This window comes from Perca flavescens, chromosome 4, assembly GCF_004354835.1.
Source record: "Perca flavescens isolate YP-PL-M2 chromosome 4, PFLA_1.0, whole genome shotgun sequence".
NCBI classification, from domain to species: domain Eukaryota; kingdom Metazoa; phylum Chordata; class Actinopteri; order Perciformes; family Percidae; genus Perca; species Perca flavescens.
Window position 1 is genome coordinate 31,667,505 of NC_041334.1, and position 26,301 is coordinate 31,693,805.

At 40.4% G+C, this 26,301-nt stretch overlaps 3 protein-coding genes across 4 annotated transcripts in view; all 3 read right to left on the minus strand.

Annotated features, from left to right (window-relative positions):
* The window catches only part of ell2 (elongation factor for RNA polymerase II 2), a 25,903-nt gene extending 24,043 nt beyond the window's left edge, over window positions 1–1,860 (minus strand). For both annotated transcript variants that reach the window (XM_028575355.1, XM_028575356.1), the window contains exon 1: window positions 1,629–1,860. In XM_028575355.1, coding sequence (XP_028431156.1) covers window positions 1,629–1,802 — 174 coding nt within the window. In that variant the 5' untranslated portion in view covers window positions 1,803–1,860. The remainder of the gene's footprint in view (window positions 1–1,628) is intronic.
* A 5,424-nt stretch (window positions 1,861–7,284) lies between these two features.
* On the minus strand, window positions 7,285–10,432 carry LOC114553901 (globoside alpha-1,3-N-acetylgalactosaminyltransferase 1). Its single transcript, XM_028575357.1, has 4 exons — window positions 10,280–10,432; window positions 10,013–10,057; window positions 9,065–9,127; window positions 7,285–8,766 (listed from the first exon to the last, which is right to left on the minus strand). Exons 2-4 carry the CDS (start codon window positions 10,044–10,046, stop codon window positions 7,832–7,834), a joined length of 1,032 nt encoding a protein of 343 aa, XP_028431158.1. The 5' UTR covers window positions 10,047–10,057; window positions 10,280–10,432; the 3' UTR covers window positions 7,285–7,831.
* A 2,757-nt stretch (window positions 10,433–13,189) lies between these two features.
* On the minus strand, window positions 13,190–25,490 carry pcsk1 (proprotein convertase subtilisin/kexin type 1). Its single transcript, XM_028576455.1, has 14 exons — window positions 25,302–25,490; window positions 23,956–24,060; window positions 23,732–23,854; window positions 20,210–20,356; window positions 19,007–19,083; window positions 18,141–18,229; window positions 17,189–17,361; window positions 16,685–16,897; window positions 16,485–16,585; window positions 16,156–16,389; window positions 14,781–14,938; window positions 14,537–14,670; window positions 14,248–14,409; window positions 13,190–13,638 (listed from the first exon to the last, which is right to left on the minus strand). The coding sequence occupies exons 1-14, from the start codon at window positions 25,488–25,490 to the stop codon at window positions 13,210–13,212; spliced, it is 2,334 nt and encodes a 777-aa protein (XP_028432256.1). The 3' UTR covers window positions 13,190–13,209.
* Window positions 25,491–26,301: the final 811 nt, after the last annotated feature.

Here is a 26,301-nt window from a genome sequence, read left to right on the forward strand (position 1 = left end):
GGCTGCTCAGTCAGCAAGAGATTGCAGGCTGCCGTTCAATGCAGCGTACAGACCAACATTACCACATCCAATAAGGTTGTAGCATGGGCTGTCACAAAAGAATTCCTTCAACTGAGTGACGACTCGGTTTTCCAGTTGTCTGAAACTAGGATAACTAAATAAATCACTTTAAATTGTGTTATTGATCCACATTTCATTTCATTATATTGTGCTGGCAGTGAGCAAAGGTTTCACATACATGGATGCGAGTAGTGTGTGGCATACAGACACAGACCATGTGCCATAAAATGCAGTCAGAGACCTATGAACACTACAGCCCCATGCTAAGCTACATCAGCCCTAAACAGAGACCTAGGCCCAGTCTGCGTGTTATGCAACGGCATTGTTGGCAGACTTAAGGTCAGGTAACTTGGCTTCATGCCTCTGCAACTCAAGACTGCAGAGGTCCATATTAGTTCACCTGTGTAGCACTTCTACAAGATTACACCATTTGAGCAGTTAAAGATTAAAGTTATATTTGATCTGCACAGGTATGCAGTGAGGTATTAGCACACTCAGTTTCTAAAGCTTCGAAATGGTGGTGGTGTCAAGCTCAGGGGTGAAATTCAGTACATTTGATGAGGTAGTTTGGCCAGAGCTAGAACGTACATGAATAAACTGTATTTTGAACAAAATAACACTGATAGCAAGATATATTATTTTAAAAGAAAATTAGGTTTTGCTGATATCAGATACCATATATTTGTAACTGTTGGCCCACTCCTCTCATGCAACTTTAAGTAAATGGGACAAAAAAGTAGAAATTTGTCCCGTGTAGGCCTACACATTTGAGACACTTGCTCATAACGTAGCTAGCGTTATACATCCTGTAGCTACAGAGTGGCAGCTCGTTTGACTGCAACATTTTATAATTAAGTTAAATGGCTGTAAAGGGATGAGCCTGACTGTGAGCTTCATACCCCTCCCAGGTTGTGATGCGACTTTGTCCAACTAGCTAAAACTTCTAACCATATGGTAAGCTGACCAGTCACCAACATGCTTGAAACGCCACTAACTTGTTATCAAGTTACATTAATTTATCCGCATATGTTCACCCTACCACTGACGCAAACAACCTCGTCGAATGAAAGTTCATGTTAGTTATTTAGCTAAGCTTTTACTTAAAACTCTCCTTAAAACTCTCTTCTCAAACTTGTCTGGTGACGAGTGTATTCGTCGATATGAAATTACATATTTCCTAATTTGGTCAAAGTAACGTTAGTTTGGAAAGCAAAAATGGATTTGGCTAGCCAGCACAGCACAGTGCAGGGACTCACACTAAAGAGCTAACGCTGGCTAATCAGAGCGTCTAACTTTACCAACAGGGTTTCTACGTTAAATAACATTTGTCAGTTCTTTAAACCAGGCCAGAGCTTAAGACCAAGGCCTCATTTACCTTCTTCGGTTGGTTAATTTAATGACACAAGACTAATACAATCAAAAAACAAGCAGAAAGTCGCTCTGTCAACAGCTTAGCTAACTTTGTAGCTTTAGCTGTGCGTGGCAGCTGGGCTACCCAGCTGAGACAAGCTGTGTCAGCCCGACAGTCCTGGCTCATTTATACTGAAATTAACGGCCGTTTCACTCACCATACAATTTTGGTAGCTCTCTATTGCTCTCAGCGCTGTCTCGGTCAATTTGACGTGTAATACGGTGACTCTATCTGCGCTCTGTTGGCCACAATTTAATCCGTACCTCCCATCCTCGGAGAGCGCCGCCATCTTTACCAGCCCTCCACCATCGTCCCTTTGAGGCTGGAGCATTTTAGCAGCCCAGGCTCCCTGTGCTCACTCTGGCCCGGGGAGGGACTACAGCGGCTGCCCACAGGACTGAAAGTAGTGGATTAGTCTTGATTTGCTACCTTGTTAGTTTTTCACTTTCCAACCACAGTAAACTTACAGTAACGTTATAGCATGTATCGTGCTTTGGACTGTGGTGTAATTAAGAATTTAGAGGTACTTTACTTTAGTGTTACACTATAAATTGACTTTTACATGTAAAAGAGTATTTCTACACTGTTATAATGCCACTTTTACTTTTTTAATACAGTCATTGATCTTAGCTACTTATTCCACCACTTGCTTTAGAATATAGGCCTATGATTTAGGCCACTTATACAACTGGGTTTATGTTGTCATGTTTGGTCTTTTAAAGCCTTATTTGAGGAAACATTCTAGCAACTAGTTTCCCATAGCCTCTCTCTCAAACACACACACACACAAACACACACACACACACACACACACACACACACACACACACACACACACACACACACTCACATGCGTATACATGTAGTTACCTCTTGGCAAAACTGCCTCTGCCTGCTGTGTTTTTGCTGACATGTTAGAATTAATTCTAGCCTGCTGAAAGTGTTAAATGTAGCTTGTGTAGACTATACTTCAGTGTGAACTCAGTTTTCTTCAAATACAGTTTAGCAAGTATTGCAATACACATCCCTAAAATCTAAATGTATGTACCATAAGATTTTGAACTACTTACTAACTATATTGGTACTACTGCCTATATTGGCTTATATGTATGCATACATTTTTGTACATATTCTTCCTATTTTTCAAAATGAAATGCCTACCACAACAAGCACACTGTGAGGTGAATAGTAAAATCAAGCACTATGCTTTCAATCCTCTCTTTGATCTGCTTTTTGAACTACTTTGCCTGTGTTGGCCTACAATCATCTTTCATGTGGTTCCCTTTAATGAAATGGGATGTTATGTGACATTGGCACAGTGGGCACAAGTGTGTCCCCCTGTGAGCTGCACCTCCACTATCTCTCAGTGGCAGTCCCCTTGACCTGGTGATTAGGGCAGCATGTTTTGGTGTGGAGAAGCCTTGGGCAGGGTGGGGAAAGGCCTGTGTGAATCCAGCAGATTACCATTAGCTCTTCACCCCACCCATTCCCTTGACGAGTCACACCCACGCGCACACACACACACACACACACACTCGCAGGCACCTGCATGCACGCACATAAATTCTTCCTATTTCTCAAAATAAGATGCTCCACACAGATATGCAGTCAATTTAAAGATGAATACATGTGTGGAATGCAAAAGCTAAAACAGCATGCAATGTTGTGATCATTAATATCATGAGTACCCTTCATTTACAGTAGTTACTGTAAACAACTTTTTTTCAGAGCATTACATTTCTTGTATTGAGCCTTTTCTTGGTTTAAACACATGCCGATTTTTAAGTCTGTTTAACTCCAGAGGTGGTCTGGTTTGTCTGACAGGTCGCCTCCTGTGTAAATAATTAAATAAAGCCTTTGAGTGGATAGGACTCATTCATTTTAGAGTTTTGTTTACAGAGGCCCTGAAGGTGTCACCTGATGAAAGCTCAAGAGAAGAATACTTCAAAATGACACATCCTTTGCTTAGGGCCAAACATTAAACACAGGAAGGTTATGGATTACCTAACCGTGAAAACATTATTTAATTTTTTTACCAGTTTTCTATGAAGATTACCACTGACAATTATCTTTCAAATCTGGCTATACGTATTGTTTCATTTTGTGTTCAACACAGAGGAAATGTAATATGCTCCTTTGCCACTCTGTGATTCTTTTTTTTCTAAATTACTTTTCATCATTGTTCTGTGTAATACCAGGAATATCCTTCTACCTTACAAGCAATTCTGAATAACTACAGAGGTTAATCATTGATAGGTGAATTATTTGGCCAGGCTCCAATTTTGGTCCTAATCAGAGTCTTAAAGTCTGGAGTCTGAAATCAGCAACAGTGATAAAGATGCCCTTTTTCTGTTGTTAGATCAAATGTTTACATTTGAATTTGCTCTTTCTTAAAAATTGTATTTCTCCTTACCATGTGATCTTTTACTATGCTAATGAAGTTAACTAACAAGTAGTGCTACCCACACCCACTATAATGTGTAAATATTTAAAGGTTCTTTATGTATTATGTGAATGAAAAGTAACTCTGATGAACACCAACTGTTTATCTTTTTTTGCTAAAGAGGTAAACTGAGTCTTTTTGTTTTTGTTAAACTTTGCTGTTTTGTGTCTGGTTATAGGTTCAGGTGTTTCTGTTGGTTTAAAAAACAGTTAATGCAGATACTGCTAATGATTGGTGATAATTATTGTATTAGCTTTCTATCTACATTACCAGTTCGTCACACAGTGAACATTACACTGACATCACAACTTATCTTGGCCTGTTGAAGTATTTATTAAACTAATCAAAGTATCTCGGAATTAGGTTTGTGGGATATACAGTATGTAGCAGATAAGAAACAAAAAATGGATATTTGCATAACTAGAGAACGTAACTGGTTCAATATGAAAGTTCACCTTAATATGTAAAACCTCTACAATGTTGGAACATAGCTAACTTATTGTGTATAGTTTAACACAACTAAAGTGAAGGGGAATTAAATGATGATTTATTGATTAACACCTACAGTACTCGTGACTAATAATTGAAAAAGTCTCCAGCAGTTTGACTTACCTGAGTGACCTGTAACCAGAGCTGTATAGTAACGAAGTAGAACTACTTCACTACTCTACTTAAGTACTAAAAGGCTGTATCTGTACTCTATTGGAGTATTATTTTTTTATCCTACTTCCACTTTTACTTGAGTTCATATTTTCAATGAGTTTAATACTTTTACTCTGATACATTTTTTATGTGCTGCATCATTACTCGTTACTGTTGTGAATTCCTCACGCTACATAATTTTCGTAAGAAATCCCCGAGATCCCGTCGTGTTTCTTTTCATTACGGTTGCCCGTTCAGAAGTAAGAGACAATGTAAGTTAGTACTCTTTCTATTTAGCTATTGTTAAAGCAGAGTAAGCTATTCCTGAGTTGTTTCAGTGTGCAATGAGTACTGAATGTTAACCGTTTGACCCTGTGATGTGAAGCGGCTAGTTTATCTGTATTTTGCTAGCTTGCTAACTTTCCTGTTCATCACACGTTACTAGCTAGTGTGTGATACGTTTTTTGGGGCTTTAATCGTTACTGTGCTGAAGAGGATGTTCATTTTACTTGCACAGTGTGATAACTGTACATTTTATTTCAGTATTTGTAAATATTTGTTATTTTTAATATAATATAATTAATATTTGTTAATTCCTTTGGCTACAGCTTTAGGCTAAACATTTGACATAATATAAACAATATGATATTCAACATTTTGACTGCTTTCTTTAATAACTAAATAACACAATACTTGTACTTTTACTTTCAGTACTTGAGTAGTAGATTTTAAAATAAACTGCTTGCAATACTTAAGTACAAAAAATGTTAAATACTATAGTACTTCTATTTAAGTGTGGTGCTTGAAGAGCACTTCTACTTCTACTCAAGTCACTTTTTTGATAGAGCACTTGTACTTTTACTCAAGTATGGGTCTCTAGTACTTTATACACGTCTGCCTGTAACTGACACTAATAAGCAGGCATGACTGTGGCACAGTGGCTCATTAGCTAGCACTTTGGCCTCACAGCAACATCCTGGGTTGGATTTTATGCAGATGCTCCAACTTCTTCCCTCATTGCAAACACATGCAGGACAGGTGACCTGAAGACTGAAAGTATATGTTTTTTGCCAATCTGTGGATGTAGATAAAGGACAAAATCACACTTATAAATTGATTAATTGTATAATTTTCTATATGTGTTCATTGTTCCCAGGTAGTCCCCATATTAATTAGCTTAAAATGTAAAGGACAGATTTACAGCACAAATAGTTTGATGAAAAAGTGGACTCACCGGCTTAATCTACTCGTTTGTGCAGTCACCAATATGTTCTCCCTTGCTAAGTGTACAGCAGATAGACTGTATGAAATAAGGTGCAGCATCAACATTTATAGTATTATGGTATGTAAGTCATGAAATAATCAGAATAAACTCATCTTTCACCATTGTATTGTTGAAAATCCACCGAACTATATGGCTGTATTATTCAGAGCAGCCCATAGGCAAAATGTTTCATTTAGCGTCACCCAAACTTAATAAATTACACTTCTGTTATGCAAATAAAACGGCTTTGCTCACCCACAAATTATTATATTTGTGTAATAATTATATTCAGCTAATGGCCAAGGGCTGTCAATAATATGTTGTCTTTGTATTTAGAAAAGAAACATCACCAAATGCCAGGTACATCAACTTGACTTGACCCTCTGCTCCTCTATGGCGCATATGCCATTGGCAAATGTCCTCAAATATCATCCCTTCTGTATAGCAACATATAGGCCTGTTTGTCCTCTTCATCTGCACAAGGGACATTCTATCTTTCACACATTAAGATTTAGTAGTTGCTATTCATAGAAATTAGGCTTACGTGTGTATAGTTTTGTGTATGTCAAGGATTACTGCCTCTTCCTCTGCCTTAGGTTATATATTGCCAATAGGCTCATTTAAAATCAGTGACACCACATGACAGGGATTAAACCAATATTTCTTGAAACTGCTTTCCATTATGGCATGAGAAGGGGTAGTCAGCATGGATCAGGTAGCCTATGTAAAAAGCCTTTATCTAGATGACCGAGTTATTCGTAACAAAGCCAAAGCAAATCTATATTTAGGAGCATGTGGAATTAGGGTGTTATGAGACAGAAAACATAAATATATATATATACTGTATATCACAATTTAGTTCAAATTTGAATAGAATGTATAACCTGAATGACGTGAAAACTGATAATGGGCCCACATTAACACATCTGTGTGGCAAGTAAGTCTCAGGGGGACATGAGGGAGGGAAGCACGGTCATTGAAGTATCCCTGTAAGGAACCGGCATCGAAATGGAGGTATCGAAATTGGCCCCGGATCGAAAGATTTTGAATGATGCCCAGCCCTAGGCAAGTGTCAGTGGAAATTTAGATTTTTGTAGAAAAAGAACTAAAGATTAGTTTCAAAGGATTATTTGAAGTCTATGGAGTTTACGTGGCGATCTGGCCCTGAGGACAGATTCTGTTGGCAGTGGGAAAAAGCCATCTGCTGCTGTTTAACCCTCCCATTAAAACAAGGCACACAAGGAAGAGAAAACAGAGCTAATGTGGGAGCATGTGTGTGTGATAAAGAAATAGACAGACTCACAGTCATTTGAGTTTACCTTTTACTCCAACAGATAATGGGGAAAATAACAGTTTTTAATTGTAATGAACCTGACCCAGTTTCACCCATTTTAAAACTATTTTAGCTTTTGCTGAAGCTTCTATACACGTGCAACCTGGAGAAACAGCATCTCGTTGTATCCATTTTCCCCCCACCTGGTATTTAAAGAACTCAAAACAGCAGCTCCTCCACTTAATGATTGGCCACTGCAGGGAAAGTGTGCTCTTACACTGTTGACTCTTATCGCTGCTGACCACAAAGCCATTAGAGCAGTATCTCCGAGGCTGGTATTAATGGAGAGCGCAGTGCTTTGTTTAAAGAGACAGGTCAATTTATTTTTTGTCTGCTGTGGAGGAGATAGCATGCAGAGATCCTGTTCACACAAATGGGCCTTTAATTGAGAGCAGATTGGGCAGTTTGCTTCGGTGTGATTGTAGGCTACATTTATTGGCCAATAGAACAGAAAATGAAATGGAAATTATGAATTGAATAAAGACGATTGGAATGTGTGCTTTCTCTTCATCTTTTCACTTCATCTCCTGTCCTTTCAAAACACTGTTTGCTAATATTTGAGCAGAGACCTTCTCCAAAAGGAAATTTACAACTAAAAACAGTAGTTCTTCATGTGGGAATGAGATCTGCATCCATACTTCAATGCGTTCAGCCAGCCGAACCCTTATGTCCCTCATTTTACATTGATTCTCTTTTCTGTTTCCTTCCCAAAGAGACAAGCCTCTGTACAAGCACATCAGGAGCCAGGGCCGAGTCCCACCAGCTGTACTCTGGGGACAGCACACAGGTTGGCCTGTGGTCGATCAAGTAGCGGTTCAGGTAGCTCTCCTCGAGGCCCCTGGCCATTACCCCGTTAGCCTGGTCCTGCAAAATGAGCAAAGAACAGGCTCGAGCCAGTCTGTACATCTCAGAAACCAACCCCCCATACAACTCAGAGGTGTAGTAGTAGTCCCCTTCATCCTCCTCCACGCAAGCTGATGAGACTTCTTCGACTTCGTAAGGAAATGCATTTCGTGGCATCCCATAGAGCTGTGGGTGCAATGTGGCCACCAGGTCTCCTAGGATTTCCTCTCCCACAGGGGCCACAAACTCCTGATCGATGTCAGCACAGAAGATGTATTCAACCTCGCTGCCGATTGGGTTCCTGATAGCATCAGCAAGCAGGGCCATCCGGCGACGGGCCAATCTATCCCAACCAGGCAGCTCTGCAACAGGAACCACCTTCAGCTGTCGTTTTGGCCCCAACTCGATGGGAGGATCCAGAGAGCGGGGATTGTCCGTGAGAATGTAGTAGGTGACCATCTGACCAGGGAGAAAGTGGGTTTCAGCTGATGAGAGGAAACGTCGAACAAACTGGGCATAAGTTCCCAGCACGACGGCCAGCAGACCTGTATGGGTTCCCTGATTTGCAAATTTAGCCCTGCGCCAAATTGATTTACGGGTGTCACCCCACACTAAAGGAGCACCCCATGGGGTCTCCAGAGGAGTTTTTGGTGCTGTTGCCTTGATGACTGCCATGTCTGTCGTTACTCTTCCCCTGTCCATTCCCAAGGAATGAAAGATAGGATGAGACGACTCCACACTGACAGCGGCTTTAAGTCCATGGAGGAAGTCTGAAGGGGCAAAACATGTTTTGATTTATTTTTTTATTTTAACACCACAGTAGTTTTTTTGTGTGTGAGAGATGGTAGACTAGACAGCTTGGCCTTATTTCAGCTACTTTTAAACTTTCACTATATGTCTGTGTCTGGAATATTTATAATAATCAGTCACAATCAAGACAAAATGCAAAAAAAATAGACCTTTTTGAACAGGACAGGACAGGATCTACATAACATTTTTCTATGTGCATTTAGTGTCCCGGGACAAAGTGTTACAGTTAGAGTAAAACAAATTATTCTGCACACTTACATATGATAAGAGACAGGAGAAAACAGTGCAGAACCAGTTGTATTCTGGTCACTCTGACTGGTCCTGTTTGAAAGACAAACACACATGTTTATGCAATTATATGAAACCAGTACATGTTGTTATGCTCTTCCAGTAAGCACTTATTACTTATAAATGTTCCTTTAAACCCTGGTAAAAAGACCCAAGCTCATATATGAAAAGAATGTGCTGATACAAAAATATCACCCTTTGGCAGTGTAGCAACCTGCGATTGCACACATAATGTAAACTTTAAAGCATATGCAATACTTATATGCTTATACGCTGTTTACTATAGCCCATGTGATGTTGATAGGCTGTATACACATTAGATATAACTTACTTGATCTTAACAGGCCAAATAATGTGTATGCATTAAACGTATGGGGTAGTAGTCTGTTGAAGGATGTTAAAGCAAAGATGTTAAAAGATGACATAATAGGAAACAAAAGACGTATCAAATGACCAAGCAATGACAACTGGGATATACAACATAGTAAAACTGTGTCAAAAATAAATACACCAGAAGGCAGACCGGGTTGATTTGTGTCAGAGATTTAGGAGAAGAGATTGACTCTGAACCAAAAGTTACACGTTACATGCGATAGAACTTTAAGCCAAAGCACATTTGAGTGAATGTAGATCTATGTTTATCTTCATATTTTCCACTTTACATCCCCCTGATGTGTATGCTTTTTCACCAATCAAGAGATGTGGGACAAATGTACAAAAGTTCTTGAATTAACATATTCTCGCCTTCCTGGACACATTTTCAGGATCACATTACACATCAAAACTTTTAATAAAAGCGGTAATGTTTTAACTGAGCATGTACAAGTACAGCAGTCATAAATCAATGACAAGTGAGGGGAAAACAACCTGATATGACACGAGCAGAAGAGGTGGAGCAGTGGCTGAGGTTGTACTGACCTGCGGGCTTCTTGAAGAATGGGAATAGCGCCATATTGTGACCTGCTGGTGGATAAACACACAAACCTTTGCCTGAGGCCACTATTTTTGCCAAAACAAATTCTGCTTTTTTTTCTCTCTCTCTCTCTCTCTCTCTCTCTCTCTCTCTCTCTCTCTCTCTCTCTCTCTCTCTCTCTCTCTCTCTCTCTCTCTCTCTCTCTCTCTGTTTCTCTTCTGCTCAAACTGTCTCTTCCTGGAAATGTTTTCCGCCAGTGATTATTTTCTTACTTTGCTCCTTCTTTCTCTTTCTTGTCCTTGTTTTTGCAATATTTTCCACTCCCCTTTCTTCACATATCTTCTTTCCCTTTCCCCTCCTTCCCCTCCTTACGTTCCCCCCTCAGGCTTCTGCAGTATTCAGTTTTGGAGAAAAACCAAAGCAACCAGATGTGTGTGCAGTCTGAGCTAATAGGAGGAGCTGAGGAGTGGAGAATAAGACACAATAGAACTTAATATACAGTAAAGAGGGAAGTAGATTTTAACATTCGATTAACGCTTGACAATGGTTAATCACTCAAAAACTCTTGGGGCAACCTCAATAAATGCTCATATTTTCCTCAAATGCATTTTTCTTACAGGAAGTCCTACTTCACACATGATTTTAAGTGTTTCATGATCCTGTATAGAGGAGAGTTAGTCGGAAGTAGGTAGACTTAAGTATTTTAAACCAGGCTGCAGTTTGTCAGCAGGGTGTTGTCATATTCTTAATGTCCACAAGGTGGAGGCACTAAATAGGAAATTTAATATAACAGTCAGTAGAAAATATCAGGACACAACACACTTTAAAAAGTTTCTAAATATTATATAGAATCATGCTATATTCTGTAAGGATATTAAAAAGACAAGTTGTACAATAGTGTCAATGATATGTTTTTATCAATAAAAAGCCCTCAGGTGGATCCTTATTTAGTTGCTGAACTCTATGTGATGAAATTTGAGGAATGTGTTTGAGTGATTGTGAGCGTTGTTTTCCATTATTTATTAAAATTAATTTTTTTTCAAGCTTGGGGACGATCCACAATTTTAAACTTGGAAGACTCTTATGCGTCTGTAGCCATGCTAACATCATCAGCATGATAACATTCTCACAATGACAATGCTAGCATGCTGACGTTTCATAGATAAAATGTTTACTAAGTTCACCTGATATTGGGGCTAGAAGAAAAGTAAAGTAATCACAAATGTCATTAGGATTCAGCCTCTGGGGAACATGAATGTCTACAAAATGTCATGACAATCCATTGACAAAAGTACTAAAACTCTAATTCAAATTCATTTAAATTTCTCACCAAGCACTACATTCTCATTATACCACAGTTTGTTACTTTAGTGCTGCCAGAGGCTCAAACAGACTCACGAGGTCACTTTGCAGTTTATTAAGATAAATGTCATTATTTTTTGTACATCGATACAGAAATTGCAACATAATATTGGTTTGTGTAAACAACTTTGGACTGAAAAAAAACAAAACATAAAGTAAACAGCACGGGCTAGACTAAAGAATGGATAAATTACAGGGTGCATGTGAAGCATTGCCCCAAACATCGTCTTTTTCCTGACACCTTGTTGGCAGAGAAGCGGGGCAGGCAGTTCCAGGCTGGAGGTTGGAGACTCTGCATAGAGGATTCTTAGCTATTCATGTCATAAACACTTAAACCAGCATCTGTAAATTGATCTACACCATGTGGTGATGAGTATGCACATTTATTACAGCATATATTAAGGCGTTTAAGATGAATGTGCTTGAAGGTTGTGGTGCAGAGCTCCCTATTCTGCAGAGTTTCTGGTCCTTTTCTGAAATGTAATAGGTCCATTAATATCAAATAAATAATGCCAGAGAAGTAATTGTAATGCAATACTCTGTCAAGGATTCAAGGAACTGTTTGTTGTTGGCATATTGCAGATGATAAACAAACAACATGTTAGCCACTCGCACCTTCACTGAAATACACGGAAGCTTTTTGACAGCAAATATTTTGGCAGTGCTCATTTTTGATTTTTCAGATATTAAGTGAACTATGCCACAAGAAAATAAACTGTTCAAGGGTTCGATACTGTATATATTATTTCCATAAACTATGAGGATCCTTAGAAAAATATTTCATTTAATGCAGCATTGTACTTATACAAAATTAAACAAATAGCACAAAGAAGATTAATCTGTAATTTTCCTCCACTTTGAATGTATCGCTACTCTCCAACTGAAAGAAATCCTATCTGTTGTTACTATTACCAGAGTAGAGGTTGCTTATGTTTTATCTTTTATAATAGTGTATTGGTACAACTGTATAGTCTCATCTGCATACTTTTATAGTATATAATATTTTACACAATATATTTCTCTTAATACTTAGAAGAGGCCAGAATATGATTTTGTTACTTTCTTGAGCTCTGTTGACACCCTGAGAATAAATCTTTTGTCAACACAGGTCAAACATATCTAATTGCGGATTGACTTTGGATTTTGCTTCATTTTGAATGTATGCTGACTTTAATTTCATGACTTTATGTCAGTTTTTTAAGGATGATTTTTTTACCTCCAAAGTGAGTAGGTGTCCCATAATAGTGTGAAACATATTGAAAATAAAACATATGCAATATGAATAGAAATGGAAAAGATTTTTTGGAAAGTGAAGATTTTAGATGTGTTTTCAAAACCATATTACAATCATTGTCTTTGTATAATATATAGATTATATAGAGATACTTATACAAAACTTATATTCTAAAGGTGGCATGCTTAAGCAGGCAGTGAAGAGAAGAGAGACAAGGCCTACCCCTCTTTTCTTATGATTTAAATGCTTTCACTTGCACTACATGGAGATACATTTTGTAGCAGAGAGGCCCTAAACAAGTTTTGGATCACGTGTGGACTGGGAATTTTGCATGACTGAATGACAGAATTAATAGATTAATGGTGATTGGCAAATCAAGATAAAAAGATGAGGTATGCAGCATTTTGCAGAACTAAGTGGAAGAGTTCTCTTTCCTGTATTTCTTCTCTTCTCCTCCACTCATCCAATACCCGATCCCATCCCTCTGCTTCCTCTCTTCTCTTCGCCTTGTTCCTCTGCTCCCCAACCAACACGTAACCATGCATCCCCCCAATCTTATATCTTTCTTCTCCTCTTCCCTCGGCTCCTCCCCTTTCCTCAGGGCCTTCAATTGCGGTCATCATCTATCATCTCAAACAGGGCCTGCAGCAGTCGGTCATCTCTGTGCCTGTACGGCTTGGTGCTGTAGAAGCCATCCGTGTAATCACTGTAGACACTGTCCTCGGGGGCCCGGCCCCGGTACTTGTTGATGATGTCCAGAGCCTGGTACAATGATTGAGAGGGGAGTCTTGTTGCAGGAGGAGAGAGGCTCTGGCCCGGCTGCTGCTTCCTCCAGGTGGAGGAGGGCTTGGCTACAGACTGGGGCTGCTGCAGGGCAGGGGTCTGCCTGTTGAAGGCCGTCTGAAGAAGACGCAGCAGGGCCATGGAGGGGGAGTAGGGTGGATTAGAAGGCTTTCTGGGGTCCTTCTCTGGGTTGGAAGGAAGGGAATCTTGTGCAGTCTCAGTCTTTGGAGGTGGATAGGCCTGTGTGGGCTCCTGTGTCACCAGACAGACAGAGAGGAGGAGTTATTGGTGGGTGACGAAAATTGTGAAATAAAACATGATTCACAGTGTGACAACATAAAAAACAACGATAAACAATAAGCAATATGTCACTGTGCATTCTATACTAACACTGCAATGTATTTAATATTATTACACATTTGCTCTGTCCTTGAATTCATTTCAAATGAACTAATGACGTCCCCATCAGCCTCAGATGTACTTTTTGTTTCATGCTAATTGGCAAAGGTTAGCATGCTATCATGCTAGACTGGGAAGGTAACATGGTCATACATTATATCTGCTTAAAAGCAGCATGTTAGCATTGCCACTTACATTTAACTCAAAGCACTGCATTGCCTGAATACAGGCTCATAGAAATGCAAGAAGGATAATGTGACAATATCACTTGGCTTTTCCTTTTGTTATCAAGTATAAATTGTAAGTCTAATTCTCTATGACATGACACAACATCTACAGTATATGAAATTACATGTTAACGTGACACAACGTATACCCACTCTCACACATTCCTCTACAACTAAATCAGGTGCTTATTTTGTCATGAACCTTTAGCTTTACATTCTGTTGCCTTGTACTCACCTCCATCATGTCATCCATATGTTCCACACCACGGCGGTCATTCTGCACTGCATTGTAGGGAATGTACACTCTAGGTTTCTTCATGTGCTCTGGCTTCTCTGACGTCCCATGAAGAATCAGCTTCCAGTCCAAAATCTGACCTTCGTTCTGCATACGGCCCGACTGTTAGCAAAAAATAATGTTGGTTGGATCTTAGGAAAAACTGCCAGAAGCTCAGCAGTTGTACAAACAAACACACAAACAACAAAGAGCCAAATATCTTCTTTCACCAAATATGTGTGTAACTCACAGTATCTGTGATCTTTAGGGTCCATGTACCAGCAGGATCTTCTCCCCATGTATGAACAGACATAAAGTCCCAGTTCCTGAAGCCATTAGAGGATGTGTCCCTCTCCCGCTCAGCCAGCAGCACTGTGCTTGTGCCTGATGGAAAACCCAAAACAGATAGATCAGTTAAGAACTTGGTTAATTCACTCAAATGTGTGTGTGTATGTGTGTGTGTATGTGTGTGCGCGCGTGCACACGTCTCTAACCGGCTGGGGAGGTGAGTGTTATGTGCAGGTCCCCTCTCCTGGTGTATTCAATGCTGGCCTCCACCTGCACATGCTCCAATGAGCTGACCGCGTTCTCCTGCCCTGCGCAGGCTTTGGTTGGAATCTCTATAGTGATCTCCCCTGCTGCTTTCAGCTCCCTGTGGGATGCATTAAAATAGCAGGTAATGAGACACACAAACAGCTCTGCTGGTAGTTCCCTGGCATTTTCTCATTACTGTTCGTAGGTCTGGTAAACTGCAGCAGAGTTAAAAAAAAAAAAAATAAATACTGCTACAACCACTGCACAAATTATATAGTTCAATGACAATCCCACATTTTGGAAATATCTAAGACATCACCAGCGTACATAAGATGCACAGACAGCTTTGGTCATTCATTTGCAAAAACAGTTAATCCCCATCTCTCCCAGACATGAATGAAAGGATTTCCGTGTTCAAACTGGCATAAAGCTGGAGGGGGTTGTAGACCACTAAGCGTTGACGGAAATGTAGAGCCAAATCCTCAGGATTAGACAGGGATGTAGCAAGGTAATGGGGAATCTGGGTATTGGTGCTATTGAGTCTTATAATCCAAAGCAAATTGCAAAATGGAAACTTAAAGGAACACAGAACTCAGTTGGCCGTATGTTTACTGGTGGAACAATGTGAAATCAAAAGGCTGTTTCAAGGACAAAGTATAGCAGCTGAGCATTAGCCCTCAATCTTCTTGGTTCATTAAACCATAAAGGAATGCAAACAGAACATCTGTTGAGACAACAGAAGTGGGGGGGGATTATTTCCCATAGTTTGTTGGCAGCTTTTGGATTTAGTTATTTAATCCCATTGTTAACAATTACCATTTATAAGTGTTCAGAATTGATAATTGACCTCAAATTTAAATGCTCTCAGCTGTAATTATGAATGAGAGTCATGAATTCTTTTAAAAATGAATTTTGATTCATTTTAATGGCACAGGAAGACCTCCCAGGATTAAGAACTGTTAACCTTATGAGTGCAGTCGAAAAAGCAACAGATGCGTCTTTAATAACACAGATCATCTGTTTGCTTTTTTAGAACCTAAAATGTCAGGACAGAAGGAAACAGAGCTCTGTCTCTAGCTCTTAAATAGATACTTTGTATGTGAAAATGTAAGCGTAGACTGTAACAGTGAATTTTAATAGTTTTGCATTGGGTCACAAATTATACCACACCATTATTATGTATACTAGTTACAACCCCATATATGAGAGATAAGCTGTATTGTGCAGCTATGTGTATCATATAAAAAAAACAGTGGCCAAAAATCGTGGGTGATTGGCAAAGCAACACACAAAAATCAAAAGGTAGAAGAGAGCAGGTGTAAAACCTTCACATACCTGGGCTGGAAAGAATCATCCCTGACGATGCATTGCTTCTTTTCAGGCACATGCTTCCAAGAGGCTGGGTCGGCGAGGTCCACCAGGGCTTTAGCGTTGAGAAGGCCAAAACCAAAGCGGCTGTTGACCATCAGCCCCGCTCCGTTCCTCTTCCAGCCTGGGTTATTGGCCAAAGGATCGAACTCTGAGGTCCAGACCACAATGTGCTGCAAGTCTCTCCAGGTAAGATCTGGGCTGAGGGAGGGAAGACAGACAGGGAGGCAGACCATTGTAGATTTCATTGGGAATATCACATGTGACACAGGTGTTCAATTTGCAGTATTGCATACTTTTGTTCCAGTGCCAGAGCGAATATACCAGCAGCTAGGGGGGCAGAGGCCGATGTTCCAGTGTGAGTCTGAGTGCACTCATTGTGCAGATCAGCACTCGTCTGAAAGCAAGCAGGCAAAGTGCAAGTGTTAGGATAACATTGAATAACAATGACAAGACTACCTAAAGTTACTTGACATGACATAATGTAGTTACTTACAATCCTCTGGTCGGTGTAGTCTCCACTGCTGTATGCTGTAGCCAGAGTGGAGGAGCACTTCTCAGCGTACCACGGGGACAGGCCCTGCTGGGAGGCACTGCTGATTGAGATGGTGTAGATGCTGTCTGTGTAACCGTCACAGTCACAGTTATCGCCCTGGCGCCCACCATTACCTGATGCCCAAACAAAGATAGAGCCTTTTCCACCACGGCCCTTCGGAAGACCAGACGGAGAGAGAGATGAAGACGACAAGAAACGCTAGATGTGTTTCAGATACTGCCCAATTCTGATACTTCTATGTAACTCAAGCATAAAATAGACACTGTCTAATGTATATCTTTGTTGACACTGACCTATGGCTTTATTTGTAGCAGCTGAATACATTATCCTTATTGATTCTGTACTGATTCCCATCAATGCTGCAGATAACAGCTCCCATTAGGAATCTCAATCTAAGATCACAACAGCTGAGTGTGAATACAAACTGCTTCTCTTCTCATTTACCTTCTGGATACCGTATTCAAATGCCTTCTGGGCCAGGCGGCCAGGGCCCTCCACTGTCTTGCCATCATCGTTGGGTCCCCAGCTGGCACTGTAGATGTCCACATGGTTTGGATTGAACCCAATAGAGCTGGCCTCGATGGCATCAGTCACAATCCCATCCAGCATTCGAATCCCTGAGCGGAGAGATGCAGGAACTTCATCAATTTACGGTCACATTGTAAGGATGAAGTAAAGTTGATATCAAATGTTGCAATCCACTAACTCAGAGAGGGAAAATGAGAAAATGAAATGCATTAAAGCCCTTAATTTAAAGGTTATGAATATAATGGCTTTGTTTTAGGGCAGTATTGATCTGCCATGCTCATATTTTAAGATGCACTGAAAAACACTCTGGCCCTTCAGATGTTGCAGACCGAATATTCTATCTAATCATATAATAATTATATTTTATAATCTATTGTTTGGGTGGATTAGAGCTCAGTAATTTTGGAGAGCAACAATATGCAACTATCTTGAAAAAATCACATCTCCACCTTCCTTCCCTAATGGGACGACGCCTGCGAGCTAGTTTAGGCAGTCAACTTGAACTGCACCGCTGTGCACACACACGTAACATGCCTCACTCTCCGTATCATTTACCAAACACACCTCCTCAATTTGTCTATTTAAGCTGCACATTTCCCCATCTCTGCCTTGCCAATACTGCTGCTGCTGCTGCACCTGTATCGCTGCCTGCTTACTGTATCAATTCTATCAGTATGAAAACAAAAGCTCTCAGAGTTTATGCTTCTATTTTTCATGATCTTTTACACTGATTTGAGTAATAATATTTAAATCCCACACACCAGTGACAGCAACCAGGACTATAACAATTTTACTCTCAGTCACCAGTCTCTTATTTCACACAGACACAGATTTATTGGGATGTAGAATGCTCAAAAATAGCTCTTACCTCCAACCTTGGAGTTGTATGCCACCCCAACACCACATTTATTGTTGTCTGCCTGCATAGCGATCTCCCCAGCACACCTGGTCCCATGTCTATGAACCAAAATTACACAGTATATGTTTTTATTATATACTTAATTGAAACATGAACTTGTGCTTTTATCACTAATCCTGCATAAGTTCCATACATTCATCAAGTCAGATGAGTGATCGGGTGTGATTTTGTATATATTATACAAACCTATACATACATACATTTACATACAAATAAAAGTTTCTGCTGTGCTGCTTTTGGCAGGAATCTCACTGCATTGTGTTTCCCTAATGGTTATTTTGAACTGTTTTACCCGCCCTTATTATTTCATACGATGCAAAACTCATTACAAAAGGCCACTTTATTGTTTGATTGCGTAACTACTCTATTAAAAAGGTCATGTTTAATGCAGAAAATATCAATCGTAATGACAGGGTCATGGAGGTTCTCTGGTTGTGTGGCTCTGTAATCATCCATCTAGAATTATAGGCTCTGAACTGTTAAGTATACTGATAACAAAAGAGCACAGTGCTGTTGGCAGAGAGAAGTGTGTGTGTGTGTGTGTGTGTGAGTGTGTGTGTGTATGTGACAGCTTGCAGAGGGTGAGTCATTCATTTCAGGTATGGAGAAAGATTTGGAGAGGAGAAGCACGAGAGGCAGTAAACTGAATCCTGAGTCTTCCACTCCTTTGGCAGAGTCTGCTTAATATGTTCAACTACTTTTTGCCTTCATAATTCTTATTTATTATTACACTGGGATGCAACCAGTAATAACCAAGCCCAAGCCACAAAATGTCCAGGTAAAGTGAGAATGTCACCTCTCAACAGTTAACTCACTTGTTTTCATTAGTGGAGTCGTATCTGGGGAAAGGGTCCGGGTCGTTGTCGTTATAATCGTAGCTGGCTGCTGCATCCTTTAAAAAAAAAACAACAGACAGAAAATAAGCTGACGTCAGAGTACATCAGTGACGAAGGCTCTAAACACACATTTGTCAGAGCCAATCTGCTGTCATGGAGACACATATGATAAGTGACAAGAGGAGAGAGTGTTGTGTCTAAATAGTGAAACGACACATATTGAATGACAATGAGGATATAAGGTTGTCAACAACCATCTTTTAAAAGATGCCGATTTCTTGAAAAAGTGTTTTTGCCTGACGGGTTGTGTCCTAGTTTGACACACTGCTACAATGTATGTGGTATGGCAAGTCATGTCTTTCCTCTGTTTTTGTCTTCTCCATCATTCTCCTACACTATACAATATATTTCAATGTACAAATTATCTTTTTATTAAAGAGGAAATCCGAATGAATGCTTCCTTTCAGTTTCTGGTTCACAGTAAAAGCTTTAATATCTGATTTAAATCAGATGCCTGTGACTGTCGTTTTAGAATTACTGCGATTGAGTTATGCAAATGCGAGCCGCTCATATGCCTTGATTGTTAGGGATGAGCGTCTCGGATGATTGAGCCTCTTTGATTAATTAGCATTAACTTAATTACAGTGTGAGTTGTTTCCATCAGCCCTGTTGTCTTACATTATTTCCTTCTCTCCTTCTCTCTCACAATCCCTCTCTTCCTCTTCCGTTCTTTTGCACAGGCAATGCAGCGGCTTCTAAGAGCATCAGCTCAGTTTGAAACCAAACCACAGATAGGGCTTTTTAAGGCTTTTACAGTTCCTCTCAACAGGAGAAACTATGCCAAAATGAAACCTTGTTGAGCTCCCGTTCAGTCACACTCACTTTCACCAGCTTGTTATTATCTGGATCCCCTTTTGGACTGTCAAAAAACTAAATATTTACATATTCTGCTTCCCTTAATACAAGGAGTACAGCCATTCACATCAAAAATAGCATCACAGCAAAATGCCCAATTTGCATCCAGGAATCAAAAACCAAAAAGCTCTTGCATATGCAGACATTATCATCTAGAAGATCTATTACTGTCTTTATGAATCGCCTTGTAAGGTGTCACCAGCAGCGTTGCTATGGCAACGGCAGACCCAGACGACGGAGGCTGTCTCCATGGAAACGGTGTCTTACGTAGTTGGAGTAGATGTCTGTGTGGTTCCACTCCAGCCCGTCATCCAGAACGGTGATGACCACTCCTTTTCCTGTGATGCCTTTCTGCCACACAGGGATCACGTGCAGGTCCAGCTTTGGCAGCGAAGAAGAAGTCCGTGTGTCTTGCTGGAAGATAGGGACAAAAGTACAAAATTACACATCTGTAATTCAACCTAAATTGTGTGTAGATTATCTCTAAAGCTCCAAACAGGCTTTATTATCATATATGTTAGGGTAAGGTCAGCCATAGTCCTCCAGCTCTCTAAACCTGTTCTTCCACTGACCTTTACAGAAATTCAGTACTTGATTGTTGGCTTGTTGGGGCTTGAGTGCTCTCCTAAAGCTCTCCGATTTGTAGGCAGATTGCTGCCAGAGGGTCATAATGGTTGCATGTATTTTGTGTTGTATAATAATACAGCAAATCTACCAATTCATTTAACCTACAAGATGCCTTACACTGCCTCAAGACGTGCTGTGTTTCAAGCCACAGTTCTTCTGGCTCAACTCACATTTAATCACCCTGTCGGATTATTAAGAAGGCTATAGAATATTACACGTAGTGAGTGAGGGAGCCTGCTTTAAATGGAAAATCAGCAGGGAGTGAGGGAGAGTGAGCAGGGCCTATGCCTGCTTGCTTGGGGAGTATGATTCAGAGATGGAGACAGCTGGGACTAAAAAAAAACCTCACTTCGCTCTTTGCGCATTATGTACAGACACTGCGGAACGCCACCCCAAGACGTGACTCATCCCTCTGATGTATCACCCTTTTTTTCCCTCTCCTTGGCTCCCACTTTGACTCCCTGTTTTCACTCCATCCTCTCACTAGCATCTTGTCTTTACCTCCCTTTCTCTTTGACAGTATCACTTCCAGCTGACAGCGAATACAACACAAATCTCAATATAAATACACAGCAGATGTCATACTTTAACACAATGTGTTTTAATAGCAATTTGCTAAAGAGGATTTCTCTCCCGTCCAGCTCATATGTACAGCTTGGCTGTTTTGGTGTAACACCAAATGACTCACTTGTTGACGCTGGCAGCAGCTGAGGGGGCTCTCAGTGGCCTGCCATGCATAGATTTTACTGGTACACAGCAGACACACACACAGCAGCTTATGCAAGTCTCTCTGCAGCTTCGCATATAAAACAAGTGAATGGACACACACGCCATAGCACATTGAGATCCCTCGATGCACAATTAACACAGACTGACACTTGCACAGCAATGAATGCGCTCTCTCTCTCTCTCTCTCTCTCTCTCTCTCTCTCTCTCTCACACACGCACACACACACACACACACACACACACACACACACACACACACACACACACACAGCCATGCAGGCAGGCAGGAGGAATTTCAAGTATGAGTCACTCCTTGATGAAATTATCAGGCACTCACTCGTGATAGATAAAGAAACTCATCCTTTTCTCAGGCCTAGCTCTCCCCCCCACACTGTGAACGTCACTGTCTTCTAACCTCTCCCCCTTTGCCTCATTATCATTTGTGCGTCTTTATTTGCAAATACTAGAGGTTGGCAGGTGGTCGGTTTGAAGTTCACACCTGAAACAGTTTTTTCTTTCCAACGTTTGACCTGTTTCTACATAGCTTTTGCATTTAATGGACAGACAAGGAGAATGAATCACGATGCTTTATATCTACTTTACAGTAATGTGGCTCTTCCAGTGACACAGACAAGGGCTGATGTGGAAACACACTAAGCGGCACTTTAAGGCCAATTCCATTAGTCTCATCATCCCTCATCGGAAAAAAATGATTCATCTCAATTTGTTTTCTTATTCCTCACAAGCGTGTGACTCATGTTTGGTTAGCGCAGGTGCGGCGAAGTGGAAGCTGAGAGAACATAGATTAGAATCTCTCTCACTTTTCCGAATGCACACACAAACACTGATGCAACAACTATTTTCATCCTGATTTATTGTCAATCAGACTATATATTACAGCAAGTTTAGTAAATCAAATGACTTGTTATTTGGTATGTTGGCATGAATATATTGTTGAATATTATATTATATTACAGCAACATATTATGATAATTGGTCCGAATTATGCTTGATTATGGTGTTTTGAGCTAAAAACAAATTATCAGTCAATCAGTAGACATCAGCAACTTTTTTTCATTCATTTTTTAACTTGTTTTTTAGCTGTTTCTTTCTTCATTTTATGTCATTGTAAATAAATACATTTGGACTGTCCACTATTATTATTATTATTATTATCATTATTATTATTATTATAATACTATATGCTGCGCATCAGAGTGTAAATGTGTGTGTGGGTGTTTATTTGATGATCAGGTGGCACCTTGTACGGCAGCCTTGGCCACAGTGTATGAATGTGTGTGAATGGTGAATGGTTCCTGTACTATGTAAAAGTGCTTTGAGTAGTCGTTAAGACTAGAAAAGCGCTATATAAATACAGTCCATTTACATTTACATTTATTATCACTATTTTCTGACATATTATGGACTAAACATTGCAATTTAACAAATTGTTAGTTGCAGCCCCAATGGAGTAACTTATCTTAATGTATTTTGTTTGATCTGGTATGATAAAAAAATATACAAGCAGTATCCAACATATTCACTCCATTTCCATCCAACCACTGTTATATAAACTGTCAATGGGACAGTTGCTGAGTTCAATCCAAGCTTATTGATCAAAGTCAGTAAAGATGTCATTCAAAGTGGTAAATGGTGGGGTCAGCCTACAATTAGAATAAAGTGAATGTGTTAATAATGGATCTGGAAGGGGATGCACAGCTGTGACAATCTACTGTTCTCTGATGGGCTAAACTGTCCTATTCAGGGTAAATTGGGACATAATGCACGGCGCTCTACTCTACTCCATCCTGCTGGATTATAGTCCCTCCACCCCTCTCATCTCCACACAGACTGTTACCAATTAAGCAAATGGCTCTTTTGACTAGAACTGCTTAATAGCATGCTATTGTTTCATTGTTTTCATGTTTTTTTGCCGTCTTTGCATTTCTGCACACATGCATGCATGCATACGGACTTTCTGACACAGCCCTGTGCACGTACAAATGCACATACATTCCTAACGCACACATAGACTGCACACACACTCAGTGGCCTCCTGCTAGAGGCATGAGGTCCCTGTGAGGACAGAGCAGTGAACAGTGTGGAGCTGTCCAGCAGTCGAAGGGCTTCAGAGAGTCTCAGGGGAGGACAGCCCAGCTGCATGCAAACAGAGGGCTCAACCAGACACAACAGAAGTGCATAACATATGACCAGCAGCCTGGACATCAATTTAAATCTGTGGGTTTTGGAACTCTAGAAAGTACAGTGTTCAAATATTTTCTAAAGATTTTTAAAACCAGCAAGAACTAGTTTAGTTGTTGAGCACTTGTTGATTTTTCCATGTAGCCTACTTTCTCAATCAATGCTGTGGCAGACAAGCCCAATCTGCTCCTTTGTGTTGTGTGTAAGATTCAGGCTTTATTGGAGACTCACCAGGTACCACTGCTGGTTCCACATGGGATCATCAAACAGCTTATCCACTGGGCAGTCCCTGCACTCCCCCAGGGAAGCTCGCTTGCTGCGACGTTTCTCGTACTGCTGCTCTGCCCACAACACCTAAACACAGACAAGAGGACACATTTATTCAATCTTTTAAAATGAGACAAATTGATTGTGCACAGAGCAGGACCAGCTGATAGCTAAAAGTGGCCACTCACCCGATCATCCTCCGACAGCCGCCTGGTGATATGGCTGGCGCTTCGTTTCATTCTGCTAGGATGATTGCGGTGTTTGAACAAGAAATGGTCTTCCAGGGCCCCGATCTGCAGAGAGGTAATCATGAGACGGGCTGAGCATTTGATAGGAAATGACATAATACCAGCCATCTGGTCGCTGACCTGTCACACAAGTCTAGAAATATTATTATACCTCAGAAAAAGCTTCAGGAATTCCATTTTTTTGGGGGGAGCAACAAAGAAAACAATTCAATTCAGACAGTAAAATGTTTCACTACAGTGTTACATCTCAATTGCTATCTTTATTTTATCTATGATACACTGTGTGGTATTTTCTATTAAGTATTACATAGTTGGAAATCAGATTATAGCAGACATAGAGCATTTTCACATTTAATTTTTATTAATTATAATTGAATACAAACCAAGCACAGTGTACAGGGCCTACATGTGTGTATGCTTTGTTTTATGGATGCATTACATGTACTTTGGCGAAGGTAAAGCATGTTACAGTATATGGACTGCTAAGCAGTAAAGTATTTCCTGTAAAGTCACAATGTGTCCATTCCACAGTTGACATTTTTGATGACATGTAGCTCTTTATACAGAAATGTTTTTAAATGAATATAATATGATATAAAAACTATATTTGAGTGATTATGGTTTTGACAGTGAAAGAAAACTGCATATAGTGTGCCTCCGTATCCTCGACAGCTCAGATAATCATTGGCCGCTGCTGTTCAGAGCTAGTTTAACTACAGGTTTCATATTAATGAGCTGCCCTTACGATTCAGACCCATGTCTGATGAAGACAGCATCAGTCATTGTAAAATGATGGGAAATACAGGGACATACAGAACAGGGAAATGAAAACCAGAGTTATCAGAAGTGTGTCAACAGTGAGTCATGGATTGATTAAATCCTTCTTTAATTTAGCAGGGTGCTGAAAATGTAGGCTACTAAGTGCTTTTGGGCCACAATAAAAGCAACGAGTTTCCAGCGAAATGGTCTTCTCATCGAGCAAATCATAATAATTAATATAGCTATTGGCTGGCTCCACAGCTGATATTGTAGGCTTCAGGCTTCATTTACATTTCATGATTCATTCTGCTTTTATGGTTTCTATTGAGTTGCTTTTAAATTAGATGTTTGATATTAAAATGAGACATTATTCAGGTCCCAGTTTGCTTTGATATTACGCCAAATAAATAATATCCATTACAACTGCCTGCACACACATCGTTTTAGAATAATTATAAGACTTTATTTTGTCGATGTCTAAACGGGTGCTTTAGTTTTGGTAGCCGCTCCGGGATATTGGTGCCTACCTGTCGGACCAGTTTGTAGTCCAGCTCTCTGGCGATCCCCTCCGCAGCGGCCAGTCCGCCTGGGATCTCCACTGCCCACTCGTTCAGGTACTGTCTGTCCCTGTAAGAGGACTCCAGCGACCGGGGAACCACGGAGAAGAGGATGGCGAAAACACAACACATCACCGCTGGACGACATCTCACTTCCATCTCAGAGGAAATTCAACCAGATGAGAAAAAAAAAAAAAAATTCTATGTAGACTACAAACAGCTTAGATGCTCCGAAGAAAGCAGATACAACTCCGAAATGTTTTGTAATAATAAGAAAAACAAAAAGAAATTCCCTTGTTTTCTGGTTAGCCTATTCCTTAAGAAACAGCTGGCTGAGATGGAAGGAGCGAGAAACTGTGCGTTATTCGTCTGCCAAGGAGAGGAAATACTGCTGATCGGGAGGGCTGGTTTGTGCGTTGTGTGTGTGTGTGTGTGTGTGTGTGTGTGTGTGTGTGTGTGTGTGTGTGTGTGTGTGGTCGCGATGGGGGGGTGTACACACGTCAAATTACGGGTGCTCCTACGTCAGTTTGGCGTCTACCTTTGGTAAGATGTGAGTTCTAGCAGGCTACCTGGCGGTGAACGGGGGGAGGGCGACTAAAATATCCCACTGTTTGTCCCTGGAGGAGGAGAAGACACGTGGAAGACACACAACAATAAAATGTATCCTGTAGCAGTGCTTATACATGTTCATCATCATGAGGCGGATGTCTTCCTATACCGCATCCTTCATTCACTGGTTACCTGCGCGAGACCAAAGCCCTATTGCTCTTTTGCTATGTTGTGCTAAAGCTTATCGATAAAAGAAATATGTCTCAGTCAATAATAGCCTACATCTCTCTCTCTCTCTCTCTCTCTCTCTCTCTCTCTCTCTCTCTCTCTCATCAGGCTCATGTCTCCACGTCACCAGAAAAGAGAGAAAGGGGATTCAGCACCGCGGACAGCTCCTCGCTCACACAGCAGATCAGATGAT

What these genes read in the sequence shown, in the direction of transcription:
- LOC114553901 (XM_028575357.1), bottom strand. Translation starts at nt 10,046, where the DNA reads ATGGCGCTATTCCCATTCTTCAAGAAGCCCGCAG. An exon ending in ATTCTTCAAGAAGCCCGCAG is followed by an intron (nt 9,128 to 10,012) that starts GTCAGTACAACC and finishes TCTTTCAAACAG; the next exon opens with GACCAGTCAGAGTGACCAGA. An exon ending in TCTCCTGTCTCTTATCATAT is followed by an intron (nt 8,767 to 9,064) that starts GTAAGTGTGCAG and finishes TTGCCCCTTCAG; the next exon opens with ACTTCCTCCATGGACTTAAA.
- pcsk1 (XM_028576455.1), bottom strand. Translation starts at nt 25,490, where the DNA reads ATGGAAGTGAGATGTCGTCCAGCGGTGATGTGTTGTGTTTTCGCCATC. An exon ending in ATACAACTCCAAGGTTGGAG is followed by an intron (nt 17,362 to 18,140) that starts GTAAGAGCTATT and finishes CTCTCCGCTCAG; the next exon opens with GGATTCGAATGCTGGATGGG. An exon ending in GATGATTCTTTCCAGCCCAG is followed by an intron (nt 14,939 to 16,155) that starts GTATGTGAAGGT and finishes TGCATCCCACAG; the next exon opens with GGAGCTGAAAGCAGCAGGGG.